Below are 15451 nucleotides of genomic sequence, written 5' to 3' on the forward strand. Positions count from 1 at the left end.
TCCCAGGCAGAGAGGGTGCAGTGTATCAGGAAAGCAGTCCTCCTTCAACCCTGGGTCCTGTGGATCAGGAATGGAGAGTCAGGCAGAAAGAGAAAGAGAGAGAGAGAGACAGACAGACAGACAGACACAGAGAGAGAGAGAGACAGAGATAGAGAGAGAAAGAGAGAGATAGCACAAACCCTGGCAACTAGCAGTGTGTGAGCGCCTTAAGGTTCATGGTCAGATGTTTCAGTGGTCTGTTTAAAAGGCAAAGTGAGGGCCCCGTCTGCTAGGTAGGAACGATAACTCACAGTTCTTATCACTGGCTGCTAGCTTGGGCCGTATGGGTGTGGTGTTCTATTTCTAATGCCAAGGCGGCACCCTTTGCTGTGTTGTTCTCATTCCACACATCTCTTCTTTTCTGCCGGCGTCACTTTTCAAATCAAAGAGCAAACTTTCAGCATTGAGGAATAATTCAGGGCACCAGTGACTAATATTGCAACTTATATTGCCATAATACAATGAAATAATTTGTGTTGAGGAACATCTTTTTTGTTGCAGTTGACCAGTTTAGTGGCAATTAATGTTATTTTTAAATATAACTGTTTAAAGGCTTTGCAGTCAGGTGATTTTTCTAATTGCCGCTGTTTAATTTTATAAGAAAAATAAAAGTGAATTATTTCTGACACATTTTTCATCCGTTTCTAAGTAAAGTAAATGAATTTTTTGCTTATTAGGAAAACTTGGTTGCTCCTCTCTTGATTGAACAGATGTCTCTCACTAGGTCCATAATGAGAGGAAAAATGTGAATTTTTTCTTTCCCAACTTTTCCTCCTTGTTCCCACTCGAGAGGTTCTGGGACTTGGGCCCTGGCTGTTGTTGGTGTTTTTAATATCAGGCCTTGCTGAAGTCGTCTCAGCATGGTCTTCCTGGTTTAACCTGCATGCCCACGAGCTGTATTTAGCTTAAATGTGTTCTTTCCCATAGGACATGTGAGCTTGGTGCCAAGCCTCCTGCTCATGCACCTGGCTTTATCCATAGCACTATTACCATTCTTGCTGCCCAGGATTGCAGTGCAGCATTATTACCGGTGATTCTTGGAAAATGGCATGTTCCCAGAAAGCTGGTCATCTGGCCTACCTTTCCTGCTTTGTAACTGGTGCGTATACCCTCAGTTTGGTAGCCATCCTCTCCCTTAGGAGAAGTCTGGTTTGGCTATACCGAGGGCCAGTTAAGATGTTAGAGGCCCCAAGACCTGAAAATACTTTAATTCCTTCCATCCTTCAGCATAGATAATCTTGACAGCAACCACAACAGCAGTAGCAACAATACTTTTACTATGAATAGCAAACATGTCTCCTATATATCAACTGGACACAGGTTTACTGTTAATAGCACCAGACACTATTTTAAGTGTTATGTATGGACGAACTCACCTAATACTACAACACTTTGAGTTGTTATTATTATTATTCTGAGTTTATAGATGAGGAAATGAGACACAGAAAGGTTAAGTACATTGCCCAAGGTAACACAGCTGGTAAGTATGTGAGTCAGGGTTTGAGCTTCATGAGTAATGCCAGCACCTGTGGGCTTAGCCACTATTTCGTTAATCAGTAACACTAAACAAAAATACTCAAAACTTATTTGTATGCTGAAGCTGAACAGCATTTTTGTTGTTGTTGTTGTTTTCCAATGGCACATTTTGTAGAAGGGATTTGAAAAGGCTGCTTTCTTTTTTTTTTTTTTTTTTGAGACGGAGTCCCACTCTGTTGCCCAGGCTGGGATGCAGTGGTGCGATCTCGGCTCACTGTAACCTCCGCCTCCTGGGTTCAAGCGATCCTCCTGCCCCAGCCTCCTGAGTAGCTGGGATTACAGGGGCCTTCCACTACGCCTGGCTAATTTTTGTATTTTTAGTATAGATGAGGTTTTATCGTGTTGGTCAGGCTGGTCTCAAACTCTTGACCTCGTGATCCACCCACCTCGGACTCCCAAAGTGCTGGGATTACAGGAGTGAGCCACTGTGCCTGGCCTTGAAAGGGATACTTCCTTACTTTTATTTGGTGACCCTGATTTGCCAGAACCCTAAAGACTGTTTATGGCTGTTATATAGCTTAGTGCTGTGCTGCCCCATCCAGTCCTTGGCCCAACTTCCAGGCTCCTTAGAGGCCCACCCTCCCCTTTGATCTTCACAAGGTCACAGTTGGTCTGCCCCATTTATCAAGAGGAGGAGGCATCTGCTATCTCACTGGGAAAAAGAAGGGGACAGCACCTCTCTACGGTATTGAGCATAGCTTATATGCTAGGCTTTTCTAAGCACTGCAGAACATGGCCTAACCTCTGTCCTGGAGAAACTTACTCCTTCTTAAGTGATAAAGTACCTTCTCAAAGGGCAGTAATGCAGATAGGAGACTGTTGTGTCCTCAGGCAGAAGGACCTAAGTACTGCTCCCCCAGAAATGTAGGCCCCACTCTCAGCTCCCAGTGTGACTGTCGGCAAGCCATTTAACCTCCCTGTGTGAGCGATGATGAAATAACACTTTGATCTTTGGAGAGAAAAAAGCTTTATAAAAACACCAAATAAGTCCACCCTTACTCGGCACCTCTTAAATTCATGTGAAGGGCTAATGTGCCTCATAAAATTCCAGTGCGTCCTTAGTTACAAGGCCACATTCCTAGACCTGGACTCCCAAGTTTTCAATTGTAATATTGTGTCTAGTTTTGTGAAGTGCCTAAAGCAAAAATAACCCCTGAGATTTCTTATAGAGCCTTTGTCTACAGAGCTTAAGCATTCTAACAATATACATTCTATTTTTTAAAAATCCTATACATTATTTAAAATGTGCAGTTTGAAACCAAAATTGTGTCTAAGTGTCTGCTGGAGCCCTGTTTTTGTTCTTTTAGGCTGTTTTCTGTAGTGACTTGGGATAAAGCTTCAATGCTTCAGCCACCCTTCTTTTTTTTTTTTTTTTTTAGCGGATTCAAAGCAGGATTCCTTATGTCACTCTCCCCTACCCCTGCACCCAGTTCTGTTTTCCTTGTGCAGAGCCCATAATCCAAAATTAGCACCTAGAAGCACCTGGCCCAAATCAAAATTTATATTCCTTCAGCACTCTGTAGTCAGGGAGAGGTTCATTATGTATTTTCAGGTGTGGAAGACTGAGATGACCAGGGAGAAATTTTTCCAGGAGTATTTGCATTTTTAAATTGCAAGTTCAGAAGAAGAAATCCAAAATGATTGAATTTTATGCAAGAAAGAGGAATCACTGTTCATACCTCTTTACTACCGTGTAGAGAATTGCGTCTATGGATGGGCACAGAAGCACCACAAGAGAGAAGGAAAGAGGGAGCAGACGTTTCCCACACACATTCTGTTTGTCTGGCATCATCCCACTCATCTCTATTAGGTGGACAGGATTGTCACCATTTTACAGATGGCAATTCCAAGGTTCAAAGAAGTCTGGTAATTTCCCTAAGGTTACACAACTAGAAAATAGCAAAACCAAGTTCTGGTCCAAAGCCTTTATGTGACACTGGAAATTAGGAAAACCATACTTGAGTTTCACTTGGATTCACTTCTGTTTGGAGCAACAGAGCCCCATCATCACCTGCTCTATTCAGTTGAGTTAAAAAAGCAGTTATTGAGCATATCTTATGTGCCAGGCTTTTTTAAGCACTGCAGACCCAAATATGAACATGGCCTAATCTCTGTCCTGGAGAAACTTACTCCTTTTTAAGTGATAAAGTACCTTCTCAAAGGGCAAAACTTATTCATGTATGATAGGCTTAGGTATAAATACAATTTAATATAATAAGTAATAATACCTAACTTAACGGGAACTAAGATTTTCAATGCATTCTCTTACCACATTGTTTAATAATGTAAGAGATGGCTGGGTGTGGTGGCTCACGCCTGTAATCCTAGCACTTTGGGAGGCTGAGACGGGCAGATCACCTGAGGTGAGGAGTTTGAGACCAGCCTGGCCAACATGGTAAAACCCCGTCTCTACTAAAAATACAAAAAAATTAGCGGGGGGTTGTGGCAGGTGCCTGTAATCCCAGCTACTTGGCGGGCTGAGGCAGGAGAATCGCTTGAACCTGAGAGAGAGGCAGAGCTTGCAGTGAGCCGAGATCAGGCTACTGTACTCCAGCCTGGGCGATAAGAGCGAAACTCCATCTCAATAAAAGAAAAAAGAAAAAATAATGTAAGAGAGAAGAAATCTTACAATCTCCATTTTATAGGTGAGAAAACACTATGTCTGTGCTGTCCAATATGGTAAGATGTGGTTATCTACATTTGTTAATTAAAATTAAATGAAAGTACACATTCGGTTCTTCAGTAGCACTAGCCACATTTCAAGTGTTCAGTAGACACCTGTGTCAAGTGGCTATTATATTGGATGGTGCAGATACAGAACATTTTTATCATTGCAGACTGTCCCATTGGACAGTGCTGCTCTAAGTAATTTGCCTACACGAGAATATGAGAGATGAACTTAGGTCTGACTCTAGGGTGTATACTTTTGACTGTTGTGTTATATTGCTTTCTTAATTACACTGAACTTGGAGAGGTGGAGAGAAAGTTAAATATCTCTTATTTCTTCAAGAAATAAGAAATACTTCAGAAATGGTGGGTGTATTAGGTCATACTTGCATTGCTATAAAAAATACCTGAGACTGGGAAATTTATAAAGAAAAGGGGTTTAATTGGCTCGCAGTTCTGCAGGCTGCACAGGAAGCATAGTGGCATCTATTGCTGGGGAGACCTCAGGAAGCTTCCAATCATGACGGAAGGCAAAAAGGGAAGACTTCACATGGCGAAAGGAAGAATGAGAGAGAGAGTTGGAGGGGGTGTGCCACACACTTTTAAATGACCAGATCTTGGGAGAACTCACTCACTATTCCGAGGACAGCACCAAGAGGATGGTGCTAAATCATTAATGAGAAATCCACCCCTGTGATCCAGTCACCTCCCACCAGGCCCCACCTTCAACATGGGGGTTTACATTTTAATGTGAGATTTTGGCTGGGTACAAATATCTAAGCTATATCAGTAGGGAGCTAGTGACATACCAACAGAATTTCCATTGCACTCTTTCTGTGGTCCCTCTAAGAACTGGAAATTGTTTCTTTTTATGCATCAGGAAAGTTTGTACTTGCTATTTGATTGCCTTTTTCTGGAACCAGATGGTGACTTTTGCTAGGAGTTATTCTAAGATTATGCCTTATTTACTTTTAAGCCTCAGTTCCTAATATAGCACCTGGTACAAATAGGCACACAATGAACTAAATTTTAAGAAAGACAACTATAATATCTGCCAGTCTTAAAAGAATTGTAGTAAAGGAGAGAAACATCAGTGCACCTCCTTGTGATTCCTGAGGGGAAAAAGCAAGGAAGATTTTCTCCAGGGCAACATCCAGGTTCCTGGCTTTATTAAAAAAAAAAAAAGGTGACTTTTTGTAGCTATACTGTGATAGGGATATAAGAAGGAGTGATCATAAGAATTGCCTAAAATCTTATCTGGGTCAGATTTTACAGTATGCTATTTTAAATCTAAACTAAAGAAACTCTGTATATGGCTCCAAAACAAGCTCTGAGAAAAAGTTGCCTCACTACCAAGTTAATTCCCCTTATCATCTTATGCAGTGAAAGCAAACTAAGTCACCTGTCTGCAACGCATCCCAGTGTGTTATCCCACATTACTTGCATTTACCCACCAACTGTTGTGTGAGAGCTGAAAAACGCACCCTATTTTGGCTCCCAGCTCATCCTCCTGCTTCCTTTTATTAATGCAAAGTCTTCACCTCTCCCGCTCATCTCCCTTTCCTTCTCTTCGTGATTTAGCTAAAGTGTTGGCTTCTGTGTCATTTAGAGCAAACAAAACCTATAGAAATATGTTTTAAAAGACAGATGTGCAGATTTGGGATGGGAAGCAAATGTTGGATGCTCACTCAATTCCTCGTAAAGGCTTTAATTTACAACAAAAATAAAAAGGAGTTGTTCGACACGTAGTGTGAGGAGTCAGCTTTGAAAGCTGATAAGCGGAGAAAAATGCCAGACTCATTTTGAATTTGAACTTAACAACCAGAACCCTTATTTCTTCATAGCAAAATGATGGCTACTTTCTTGGACTGAGTTAAGAATTTCCCAGAGACGTTTCGCCGAGGCTCTTTTGTGGATCTGTTTCTGCAGGCTTTAGAATCCCCCTAGCAGGGCTTATCAGAGAAGATTCCAATTTAGAGCAGCAAAAGTTTAGTGTCTGATAGCAGCTCTTGCTTTTTTTCTTCTTTTTTTAAATAAAAGGAGATATGATGTTTTACAGTGTTAACAGCTTTGAAAGGTCTTGTATTTCCAGTGAACAGAGCACGTTTGTGAAAAGGACTCTAAAAAGCAGTATTCAGGCAAAAATGTATCAAAGGGATGGGAGTTAAAAAGAGAAAAGTTTGCTGATGTAGAGATTGGAGGCAGCATGTACTGACAGGTGCAATTATGGCCAAATAATTGAATCTTTTCGGAGAGATCTGGTGAGATAAGGCAATAGTTGTGAACTCACATCGGAAACCTGTTCATAATTAGATACTCAGGGGTTCGGCTGTGGATGATACAACCAAAGTAGGGATCTCAAACTACTTTACATGCAGGACACAGCACAGTGGCATTTGCACTTTGTAAAATAGAGTTTAATAGCATAATTCCAGCCCAACAGACCTTAATTGGTACAGAGGTTAGAAGGCTTTGCAGTCTGCATTCTCCTTCAGACTCCCCATAGCCTGGAACCCCTCTCTGCCCCAAAGAATGGAGGTGACTTCAGCTTCTAAGTCCTCTGGTCTCAGAGAATCTAAAAAAATGTGAACTTTTCAAAGTTAATGAATTGCTTTTATTAGTAATGTTAAAAATCTTTGCTCTTTGGTTGAAGAGTTTCCAGTCACTTCAATTTCCTTCGTCTACATGTACCTTAGCCAAATACAGTGGGATAGAGAACCATATGGTGTTTATTTCTGAGAAAGTTTCACCAAAGACATAAAATATAATAAACTTGTTCCTGGTCTTGAAATATAGGTGCTTAAAGCCTTGGCCCCATGACATGCTGTGTCCACACTTTGTTCAGGAATCTGAAGGGAAGTTCTTTCTCAGGGTCTCTGCGTGGAAATGGAGCTGAGAAGAGGGCACAAGCTAGCAAAATAGCGCACGATCATTTCTACTTATAACAGAGCAAAGAGTATCTCTGAGGTTCTGTTAATAATTCTGCTAGACATCTCGCTTCAGGCTTTCATTCTTAATGAAATAATATAACTTACTCTGCTGTATTGTATGACTTTTTTCTTCCAAATTTATAATTTATTTTATCCTCTTCTATGTGTAGTTAGATTACTTGTCATTGTAATGGTATTAAAGGTTCTTAAGTTGGCTAATGAGTTACAGGTTTCTGATAATGACGTCTTAACACTCAGGTGATAGCTCCTTTTTCTACCATGGAGAACTGACTCCTGAATGTCTTTGGATCTCTAGTACTTTCCTAACTGCTAACTTTTCACTTTACTTTCTACCAGTAAGCTTTTGGACTCCATTAGTATCTAAGTAGACAGAAGACTGTCTTTTGGATTGGCCTTCTTCAAGTATTTAACAAGTTCAAAGGTAAATTCTGTACTGCACCAAGCATCTCCCACCACTGTAGCTTTGACCTACCCTATTCTCTTCTTACATTATGAAGCATTTAGCACAGTGCCTGGCTCATAGTAAGCATTCACTATAATTGTTACTTTAGTTTCTGCTCACCTTGCTTATGTCAATGAGAGAATACTCATCATCTTCAGTATTTTCTTGGAGTTTGACATAGTGACTAATTTAAAATTATTGTTGCCACATCTTCTGCCTGGATCAGTGGGAGTTCTTTAGCATTTACATCATGAGCCACAATGGAGGTTTTCAGATTTTTCCATGGTAGGTTACTTGATCTTAATTCCAATACTGGTGCAGGTGGCCTGACCTTTTAAAAAAATTGATCACAAGAATGAGTCCATGGGGTCCACTCCCGGCTTAGAACTATTGGACTTGTAACTGAATCAAATGCACATGGAGAATGAATTAGTTACCCATCTACCTCTCAGTCACCACCTTTCATTATTCTTCAGTATCATGATGTAATTTTAGTGGAATTAAACTTGAGCAGCTCTAAATTACATAATCACATTCAGGTGTAGTTTTAAGGACTAGTTGCTTGAAGCTTGCTAGGAGAGCTCCTAAAGTCATCAGTTATCACAGTGAATCTCAGCCCTGGCTGTATCTTATTATCACCTGGTGAGAGTCTAAAAAAAAAAAAATGCTCAGGTTTATCTCAGGGAGCCTGACTGAATTAGTCTAAGGCAGGGCCTAGCCATTCGGTATTTTTAAAATGCTCCTCAAGTGATTTGGAAAGTTGAGAAGCACTGAGTTGGAGGAAAAGAGACTTACGAAATACTGACTACATTTTTACTTCTGCTAGCTAGCTTGGCCAAACTCTCTTCCTATGGCCTAAGCTATGTACGTCCCAGCCCCTTTCTTGCTTACACCATATCTACAAATTGAAACAACAGAGAGCAGAAAGAGTGTAGCTTTGGAGTTCAAAAAATTTGATTTCAAACCTTGTCTCTGGGCTGGGTGCAGCGGCTCATGCCTGTAATCCCAGCACTTTGGGAGGCGGAGGTGGAGGATCGCTTGAGGTCAGAAGTCCAAGACCAGCCTAGACAACATTGTGAGGAACCACCCCCCCACCCCTGCCCCTGACATTTCTACAAAAAATTAGCCAGGTGTGGTGGCATGCGCCTATAGTCCCAACTACTTGAGGGGCTGAGGTGAGAGGATCGCTTGAGCTCAGGAGGTCCAGGCTGCGATGAGCTGTGATTGCACTACGCACTCTAGCCTGGGCAACAAAGGGAGACGCTGATTTAAAAAAAAAAGGAATTGTCTCTGTCTTTGCCAAACGTGTGGTAGCCTAGGAAAAGATTCTTAGATTTACTAAATTTTAGCTTCCTCATTTGTTAAGTTGGAATAAAAAGTTTCTCTTATTTGTATTTATTATTCCTTTATAAAACATGTAAGGAAAGATTCAGTTACCAACGTGACATGAAAACATTTAGCACAGTACTTAGTACATAGTAGGAGCTCGGTATATTCTCTCTCTCTTCTTTATTTTTCATTTCTTCATATGTAAAATGAAGGGCTTGGATTACATTTAAATGCCCCTATACCCTAAAATGCAGTGAATCTGCTTCTTTGCCATAAGCAATGTGATTGAAGAATAACCACCTCTATTCCTTTTTTTTTTAAAAACAAATTCAGTTCAGTTCATGTACAAAAAAGGAAGTTATTGATACTGTTGACAAGGGATGAATTTGGAGTTTGTTTCAGTATCCTGTCCACTATTCTCAATTGGCTGTCCTTTCAACCTGCTCTCTATGAAGTAACTGGCCAAGGTTGGGGATATGGTTTGAGTTGTGGGAATAAGATGTTTTGATTGAGTGATGCTATCTGTTTTATGTAGGCATCAATCTTGGCCATTGACCATCATTCATTTGCTTCAACTGTGTGACCATCCAACATACTTTATAATTGTAATAATGGTAGCACCTGGTATTTGTATTCTAGCACCTTTTGAAGTGATGTATTTCAGAGGAGTACAAGTGAAATCAAAAATATCTTTTAATTACTACCTAGGTAATTGGTGTTTCTTTTAGGTCAATAATTTAAAATGTTCCTGCATCTCAATCCATTCCCAGACAACCACAGGGGAATTCATTCCATTAAAGCTTGGTATCATGGAATGGTTCATTATTCATGGCAATGACTCAGGAAGGCATCTGCCATGTATTGTTGTGAAAGATACCTGTCTTTTGCCCACTTATCTGGCTCCAAATGAAAGCTCAGGCAAATGAGAGAGGTTCCAGCTTCTGTTATTACCTAGTTCAGGCTAACCAAAGCAGAAAACTGGGAGATTCTTCTAATGTGTTGTCACAAGACAGTTGCTTATATTAGAGCTATAAATCATCTACTGGAAAAGCTACTTTGATGATGATGACAATAGAATCCTCTGCCGTTACCCATTACCTGGCAAAGTGTAACAGAGTTGCAGTGCAACTTAAGGGTTAACAGCAAGAGTTTAAAAACATGACAAATTGGATTCAAATTTTGCCTTCCTCACTATCTATACCAAGAAATAGCAAATTTTTTCTATAAAGTGCCAGCTAGTTAATTATTTTAGCCCTATGATCTCAGTCAGAAGTACTCAACTCTGCAGTGTGGTCAAAAGAAGCCACAGATAATATACAAATGAATGGGCATGGCTATATTCCAATAAAACTTTATTTACAAAAACAGGCAATGGACCAGATTTGGACCATGGCTGTTGTTTGCCTATCCCTGATCTACAGGATCCTGTGCTAACAAGTTACTTTAATTCTCTAAGGTTGTTTTGAGAATAAAAGATATAATGTGTACAATAAAACACTTACCATGTACTTGGTGTATAGTAAGAGCTTGAAAATAGTAGTTGCTTTTATGTTATTAAAATATTGTATATCATATGTTTTAAGTGCTGTTGATTATGAGATGCACTGGGATTTCGGACATATTAAAATGATTAAAAAGTCCAAGCATCGATGAAATGTAGTAACTAATTAATTATAGTGACAAGGTCTTATTTAGGATTTTAAGTCTTGTTCTACCAGTGGTAATTTAAAGCTTCTTATATAACACGTCTTTGTGATGTCTTTCTTGTCAGAGACACATGCCATGAACTCTTGGGACATGTTCCACTACTTGCGGATCCTAAGTTTGCCCAGTTTTCACAAGAAATAGGTCTGGCGTCTCTGGGAGCATCAGATGAAGATGTTCAGAAACTAGCCACGGTGAGTTCATTTTCAACTTAAAACCAGTTCTATTTATGTCCATTTGTAAGGTAAAGAAAGCTTCAGGATTATTGACTATGAGTTACAGGTAAATGTTCTGGAGAAAACATGGTGAACTTACCTTTTCCTATGTTGTATTCTTTTGAAGCACAATGAGTTATCAGCTTATTGACCACCAAAAGATTTGTATTTTATCATTCTTGTTCAGGGGTCAGCTAGAGATAAAGGGAGTAAACATATTAGGTTTGTGGGTCGTAAGGTCTCTGTCAGAATTACTCAGCTTAGCCACTGTGGTATGAAAGCAGCCACAGACAACAACAAATAAGTAAATAAATGAGTGTGACTGTGTCCCAATAAAACTTTATTTATAAAAGCTGGTGGTGGGCCAGATTTAGACTGTGTGCTGTGGTTTGCTGACTCTCACAGAAATATTAGTAATAGTAAAAGGTAAACATATATTATAAAGTAGGGGTTGCACCTGAAACTATCTCTGATTATTCTATGGTTGTAGTCAGACATAATTTGAGTCAACAAGCAGTATGACTGAGGCTCAAAAATTATTCTAAGTACAAAACCAGGAAAAGATTTAATGGATGTTATAGTATCTTCCTAAAAGTGAAGTTCTTCTGAAAACAAGCAATATGAGAGGAAAGGTTTAATGTTGGCTGCTACCTTTAAGATGCTGAAGAGCCAGATCTAGCATGCTCATATGCTGTACCCTAGCTCCATTTCTAAGGGCCCAGGAAGAGAAAAAGCAGTTTTAGCCAACCCATTACCTACAGGGACCAGTCAGTTAGCCTAGTGATGAAAAATGCGATCTTAAATTGTATGTATTCAGCACAGGTACACCACAGTGGCATATTTGATATGCAGGAATATGCTTCATTTCTGCCCAGAAATAAGTTTTCTCCTAGATTTCTTAAAAACACACAGACCTTTCAGTACATCTTTCGTTTCCTACTTTTGATAAAAATATAGGAACTGGGAGATATTTCTCAACTAAAAGATAAATAGCAATGCAGAAGCCATCTAAATGGCAAGAACCTCTGGGATCAGTATGGAGATGAATAGGCTCTGGTGGGGGCTGTGGTGGACAAGGGCAGCATGTCTCTTGTATAGCAGGTTCTCAGCTTCTACTGCTTGTTGCCAGAGATGGGATGCAGGACTTTGTGTTGCTAGAGATCTCCTAAATTTTTTAGAGAGACTGGCAATCTAGATTTCTCAATGAAATTTAATGATTTTTAAATGTTGGCTTATTAAAAAAAATCCCACCGTTATGAGCTGAAGAAAATATATTTGTAGACTGAATCTAGATCTTGACTTCCAATTTGTAACTTCTGGTATAAGGATTGTATCTCATTTGTACTGGCTATCCATCACAATATAATAAATTATCTCAAAGCTCAGTATCTTAAAAAAACAAACATCTATTATATCAGAATTTTTATGGTTGGAAATTTGAAAGCAGCTTAGCTGAGTGGTCCTGGCTCAGGGACTCTCAGGAGGTTGTAGTCAAGATGCTGGCTGGGCCTGTAATTGTCTGAAGGTTTGGGAATTGGCTTCCAAAATGGCTCACTCATGTGGCTATTGGCAGGAGGCCTCGGTTCCTCACCGTGTGGGCCTCTCCTTAGGCTACTTATGACATGGACACTGGCTTCCTCCACAAGAGATGAGAGAGAGTGAGAGCAAGGAGAAAGCTGTGATGTCTTTTGTGGCTTGATCAGATGCTGTTCACACTGGCCATATTCCATTCATTAGAAGGGACTCATTTCAACCCACACTCAACTGGAGTGGAATTAGTTTTCACCATTTAGAGAAAGGATTGTCAAAGTATTTGTGGATATATTTTAAAACCACCATATCATGAGTTGTTTAGTTCTGAAACCTTGGTTCTGGTTTTAAATGCCTTGTTTTGGAACCTTTTCTGTGTGTTTCAAACTTGCCTTGAAATTTTCTGGTTTCAGTCTTTGACTCCCTTCTGCCTATACCCTTGATCATGGAGCAAGATGTATTGCTCAGTTGTCTGACCTTGAATAGCCATAAACTGATACTCAATGGCCGGGCTGTGTGGAGCTGACGTGTGTGTGGGTACGTGCATGTGTGCATGTGAACGTGTGCATCTAAATAGAGGAGAAGAAGAAATAAGGCAGGAGTTTATGGGTGTAAATGTAGGTGGATCCTCGTGAGTGCTGTTAATCCTTTTTTTAAAACAGTGACATGAATACTGTTTTATTGTCCTTTATTTTTACAGTCCATCAAATTATGACTAATTAATTTCATCATCCAAATTACATTTATAAGGAATATGACATTGTCCTCCTCACTTTTTGGAAATTTATAGCTTATATCAACAAAACAGATTTTTTAAGAGGATAGTTTGTATTGAATCTTTAAAGATGAGAAAAGATAGTCAAGTGGAAAAGAGTGAAAGAGGGAATAGAGGAATAGTCTTAGTCAGAATAATCTCTCTGGTTTGGCAGGGATGTGTTCCTTTATGGGGGCTCTGGGGTATGATCCGTTTTGTTGCTTTTTCCACCTTTTTGAGGCCATCTGCATTCCTTGGCTCATGGCTTTCTTCATTCCTCTTTAAAGCCAGCAACGCTGCATCTCTTTGATCTTGTTTCTGTCATCACATCTCTCTCTCTCACTGACCAAGACTGGGAAAGGTCCTGTGCTTCTAAGGGCTTCTATGATTAGATTGGGCCCACCCGGATAATTTATGATAATCTTCCCATCTCACTATATATGGCCATCATCAACATCTGCAAAGGTAACATATTCACAGGTTCTGGGGATTAGGGCATCAAAATCTTTATAGGATCATTATTCTTTGTTTCTACTTTTACACTTTCTGGAAAAAACAAATACTCATACCTTGAAATCTATTTTACTAGGCCAGCAAATTTGTAGGATGAATAAGTTTTCTTTAGGAGCTTACATTCCTTAAGATAATTCCAATACTCTTGGCCTTGGGTTGCTTGAGCTCCAACAGCTAAAAACACTTCCATCTAGTAGAGAACATTAGGCCATTAATCATGTTTCACCATCTCTTTTTCTCTCCCTCTCTCTTTTATTGTCCTTTCCCTGAAATGTACCTGCTTTTTTGCAAAAGCCAATTTAAACTACCAAGTATTCTTTAAATGGCTAAAGGATCCTAGCTACCATGAGGTAGGGACAGGGGAAAAAAAAAGAGGTGGTAGTTTCTTTAAGAAAGTCACAGTCTAGTACCCCAAAATACAAAAAACCCAGAGTCAGTATTATTTTTTATTTATGTACATGAGTAGTTATGTAGAAGAAATGGATTTAGCCGAATATTCACCATGTGTGAGTGAGTTCTGAGTTCAGTGTTGGAGGCTGGGCTTCAGGATAGGGGGCAGGAGCTAGAAGAGATGGTCTTCTCTATATAGGTCATGGGTAGGAAGGATCAAGTGTCCACCAAGGAGGCCAACCTACCTGCAGTCTTATGATGACTTTGAAAGTTTAAAAAAAGGTGTAAACTTGCAAAGGACTTAACATAAATGCTTTAAATGCAGTGAAAAATTTGGGATGGAGTAGGGGTGAGTGTTTGCCTCACCATGGTTTTGCCTGATTCACTCATTTCTCTTTTCTTGATATTGATTTAGCTCCCACCCCAACTCACTCTGACTTTCTGTCTCTCGTGAACCTTCCAGTTTCAAATTTTCCCAATTCTATAGACTGCCTATTTACTTCGAATAGTGTTTTGCAGACTAAAGAGAAATTTGGAAGGATTTTTCCGTATGATGTGGAGAGTATGGAGGAGGATAGCCTCACACAGTGTGAGAAGGGTAAGGGAGATTGTTCCTGAAACGATACTAAAACTGCTATTGACTTCAAGAGCCACATACCATCCACCAGTTAAAAACAAACTGAATAGAAAATTGCCAGAAGATAGTCTTGAAAAAAAACACACACAGATTCCAACCAGGCAATTTCAAAGTAAGCCCTGGAATATATAACCTGTTGGACACCAGGCATATTAATGAACCTCAAACCATATACTGAAACTAGAAGGCAAATTTAAGGACCCACTTGCAGAAACAAAAATATTAAGAGCTCAGGTCTTACGGGCAGGGATAAAAAGTCCATGGCAGGGGGATAATGGTAGCTAGCAAGGCCAGATGGGAAATAGAGGCATTATTAGCTGATTTCCTTGAAGTTGTTCACATTAAGTCTTCTGAAGAAGTAGAGGAAAATGAGCAATGAGATGCACCAAAGGAGAAAAATCTATAGAGAGGACAAATGGAAAGCCATGGAAATCACTATTTACGCAGAACAATGAGACAGGCCATATTACTCTTTGACTCCAGGTGAGATTTATATTATTAATGATTCTCTTTCTATAGTGCCTGTTTTTCCTTGTTTAGTGAATTTAAGCACTTATGAAAAAGAGAGTCATGCCTAGTGAAAGCAGACACATAGTAACTTTCTGTGATGTACTGTCAACAAATCCGTATAAAGAAGAAAACAACCTCCACTAGGACTAATCGGCACCACCAAACTCTTTGTCCAAAGCAGCTTTTGAACTTCTTGGTCTGATTTTCTGAGGTACTAGACTATATTGCCTATGG

The 15451-nt window shown here is 39.7% G+C and overlaps 1 protein-coding gene across 1 annotated transcript in view; it reads left to right on the top strand.

Moving 5' to 3' along the window:
• Positions 1-15451, top strand: part of TPH2 (tryptophan hydroxylase 2) — a 92179-nt gene that overhangs the window by 43361 nt on the left and 33367 nt on the right. The window contains exon 8 of the mRNA XM_032171661.2: positions 10736-10862. Coding sequence (XP_032027552.1) covers positions 10736-10862 — 127 coding nt within the window. The remainder of the gene's footprint in view (positions 1-10735; positions 10863-15451) is intronic.

The sequence above is a fragment of the Hylobates moloch genome, unplaced genomic scaffold, assembly GCF_009828535.3.
Source record: "Hylobates moloch isolate HMO894 unplaced genomic scaffold, HMol_V3 SCAFFOLD_12, whole genome shotgun sequence".
Lineage (NCBI taxonomy): Eukaryota > Metazoa > Chordata > Mammalia > Primates > Hylobatidae > Hylobates > Hylobates moloch.